A 3,947-nucleotide genomic window follows, 5' to 3' on the forward strand; every position below is an offset into this window, starting at 1 on the left:
GGGGGGTCGAGGATCGGGGTGAAAAGAATAAATTTGAAGTAGAAAATATTTGTTAAAAATAAATTTAAATTTATTTTGTTATCGGGTTATCGGTTCTGAACGATTTGACGTTTTTTCTTAACGGGTTAACCAATAACTCTATAGTAAATTAAATAATTATATTTATATCATTTTGTATATAAAGTCCTTGACTTAGAGTTTGGTTTTCTATTATTATTTCTGATTGTCTCAAAACTTGGTTATTCTACAATGTAAAAGTGTTTGCTTTTGAGCAAGATGTAACTTGTGAACTCATGTGCATGGTTCATTTGGTTTGTCACATTGTTTCTAAGTGATTTTCAATGTTTTTTTTGTCAAATCTTAATAGTTTATAAACCCATAACCAAACCGATAGCGATCAATAATTGATAAGCCGATATCTTAATGGTTCTATAACAGTTTAGCATCTCTACAAATCGATAACCAATAAGCTAAACCAATAAATTTCAAAATCAAACCGAATCGACTGATACGCAACCATAATCCCACCCGTTATATGGGATACGAGGATTGCTACTATTTAAGCAAAAATGGCAAGTTTGTTTGTGAAGGAGCTAGAGATTATTGAACCCAAGGCATGTACCCTGAAATGTGACCCTAAAGTTATATGGGATACGAGGATTGCTACTATTTGCGTTGATTATTGCACTGTAGGAGAGGATTGCAAACTATATGGATATGAATCTTTAGTTTGTACTAATATAAATGAATTGTTGAAGCGTGACTTGCACAAAAAGATATTAAAAATCATTAACTAAAAAGTAATCTATCAATATAAAATAGTGTCAATAATTCGTTTATTTTGGATTAGAGGGAGTAACCCACTCATATGTTATTAGCTTTATCATTTCATGTAGAAAAATAGTCACCGAACATGATTAATGTGTGCCAAAAATAATGTTTTATATTACCATATCAATAATAACATATTTAACTTAGGAAAACAGTCCCAAAACATGATTTATTTGTGTGTACTACAAATAAAGTTTTACTATATCAACATCAAAATGTTTAATGCAGGAGAATGGTCACAAAAACATGATTTGCATAATTCAACGATAGGAAAAAGACAGAAAATAGGGCTAATTAGTGAAGAGATTAACAAAAAGTAGATGGTGACTCTTTCTTTTGATCTCATCAAGTAAATTTGCGATATATAATTACTTAATTATGACTACTATCACTATACCTTTGAAAAAAATTGATAATTCATTTCATTTTTTAAAAAAAAATAACTTTGAATATATTCAGTAGAAGAAAAACATGGCTAGTACAACTTTCACTATATTTGTTGAATCCATTATTGACTCTCTAGGGTCGTGTAAGTCCCCGTTAATCTGCACTAGAATCTAGTTAGTGATTAGTAATTTGCTCTAGATTGATTTAGACAAAGAATTACTACTACTTACATCTGAAACATTATATGTAAACATTAGTTTTCTTTCTTGTAAACAGATAAAAAGTTATAACTTACATATGGTTTAATTGTTTGCATTTCCTTGCTGAGAAAAGTCCCAAAAACATTTTTTAACTTAAAAGAAAAAAATTTAATTAATTGTACTTAGTTGAATCATATATAATAAGTACTAATATTAACTTTAGATATGCCAACAATAAAATTCAGGCACATAAATAAAGACGGAGGGAATAACAAATATGAATCATCTTAAAATTCAGGCACATAAATAAAGACTGGGGGAATAACAAATATGAATTATCTTAGTTGGTTGGCATGTTTTATTAGTAATTACGGATATATCCATTATTGCCCTTCAATTAGGTAAAATAATTCCATTAATTATGCTTAGTACTCGATTTGTATATACAGGGGGATCAAAATGAAAATAAACTTATAATACATGGACTAAAATTGTTATTTCCCCTAAAGAGATATATATATGGAGAAGAAAATTGTTGCTAGCTAGATGACAAATATTTCAAAAACAATAATTAATTAAAGATGAAATTGTGGAGAAGTTAAGGAAGCGTAATTAACTAGTCAAACTAATTACACTAACAAGCACATCTTTTTCTTATTTATCAATTGGAGGCTACAAAAAAACGTTTTAGTAACTATGTTTTTTTAATCACTCGTTTGGCTATAAATAGGTGAAGGAGGATAGACACTCCTCAACCCAAACAAAAGAAGTAAAAAGAATCCATAATATGGCTGTTCACAAACAAGTTAGTTTCCTTGCTTACCTACTACTTGTTCTTGGTAAGATTTCCCTTTCTCTACTTTTCTTCTCTTTAGTTTCTTTGTTGTGGCATAAACTACAAGTGTTAGTATGTTTTTTTCATTTCACAGCTTTCTCCTTATTATATTTGTTTGTAGGATTATTGCTACTTGTAAGCGCGGTGGAACATGTTGATGCCAAGCCTTGTACTAAAGAATGTGGTCATCTTGGGTTTGGGATATGCCCACGTTCACAAGGAAGTCCGCAAAATCCCATATGCACCAATTGCTGTTCAGGTTTTAAAGGTTGCAATTATTATAGTATTAATGGGACTTTTATTTGTGAAGGACAATCTGACCCAAAAAAACCAAAAGCTTGCCCCTTAAATTGTGATCCAGATATTGCCTATTCAAAGTGTCCCCGATCAGGAGGAAAGACGTTTATTTATCCCACTGGATGTACCACATGTTGCACGGGATACAAAGGTTGCTACTATTTCGGTAAAGATGGCAAGTTTGTTTGTGAAGGAGAGAGCGATGAACCCAAGGCATGTACCCTGGAATGTGACCCTAGAGTTGCATACATGACTTGTCCATCTTCTGGATTGGCCAAACTTAGCCAAGTTTGTGTTAATTGTTGCACTGCAGGAGAGGGTTGCAAACTCTATGGATATGATGGATCTTTAATTTGTACTGGAGAGCCTCAGAGCTATATATCTACAGCATAAGGCATGCATCATCAATAATATGTGTTGTACTTTTTAATTTATAATGTATGAAATAAAAGGATGACATGCTAATCACTATAATGTGGTCATCAAAGTTGTGTTATGTGTAACTACTTTTTATTTGAATAAAAGAAAAAGATCATCCATAATTATATTGAGGACTTGGCTCCTCTCTAGTGGTGATCTCCTTTGGTCTTATCCTTAGTAAATGACATGCCTCTTTATAATATTTTAAGGATTCAGATCTATAAATTTATATACTTTTAAATAAACTACCTTTGGCTCTTGTCAAGGACCATCCTCTTGATGTCTACTTCAAGCTAGTCTAGTAACAAATAATGCTTGCAGCTAGATTATATGTTTTAGCTAGCCTGGCCGGCTAGCTATCATTTTATATTGTACATTACAATTTTTTTACATATTAATATGATGAAAAAATATTCTGTAAAATATTAATCAAAATTTTTATAATTTGATTTTGAAAATTTTTTTTATAACAAATTAAAAATAGACAGAGAAAAAGTAGTATCTAAAATCTGAAGTTGGAAGTTCAAGAGGAATATGAATCACTCAATGATTCAATATTAGTGTCAAGAGGACTCTAGTGAATCCCCTTACCAAATAAATTATATTTTCTTAAAATAAAATATTTTTCTTCGTATCAAGTACACACATAATTGTAGTACTAATATATTTGTCTTATTTTTGTTCGAAGGAATATATTAGATGGACCATCTACCAACATGAATGATGTGGATGTTTCATGAAATATTCGAAGCAAGAAATATTCAAGAAATAATTATTATATGATTAAAGAAAAACCTAGAAATTTCCCTTGTTATGCTAAACTCGAGTTAAAGGGCCAATTATGGATATTTGATGTGCCAACGGATCCATTAAAATGTGTCAATAAAGTACGACATGGTTAGACTAATTAACCATTCAATTTCAGATATTTTAAACAATATTTGGCTCTTATAGCTTAGTTAAAAAAAAAAAAAAAA

General features: G+C 30.5%; 1 protein-coding gene across 1 annotated transcript in view; it reads left to right on the forward strand.

The window, feature by feature from the left end:
- The first annotated feature begins 2,103 nt into the window (after positions 1–2,103).
- Positions 2,104–3,947, forward strand: part of LOC107014467 — an 8,503-nt gene continuing 6,659 nt past the window's right edge. Inside the window, exons 1-2 of the mRNA XM_015214390.2 lie at positions 2,104–2,257; positions 2,375–2,942. Of these exons, the coding sequence (XP_015069876.2) occupies positions 2,206–2,257; positions 2,375–2,942 (620 nt within the window). The 5' untranslated portion in view covers positions 2,104–2,205. The remainder of the gene's footprint in view (positions 2,258–2,374; positions 2,943–3,947) is intronic.

Source organism: Solanum pennellii, chromosome 3, assembly GCF_001406875.1.
Source record: "Solanum pennellii chromosome 3, SPENNV200".
Classification (NCBI taxonomy): Eukaryota; Viridiplantae; Streptophyta; class Magnoliopsida; order Solanales; family Solanaceae; genus Solanum; species Solanum pennellii.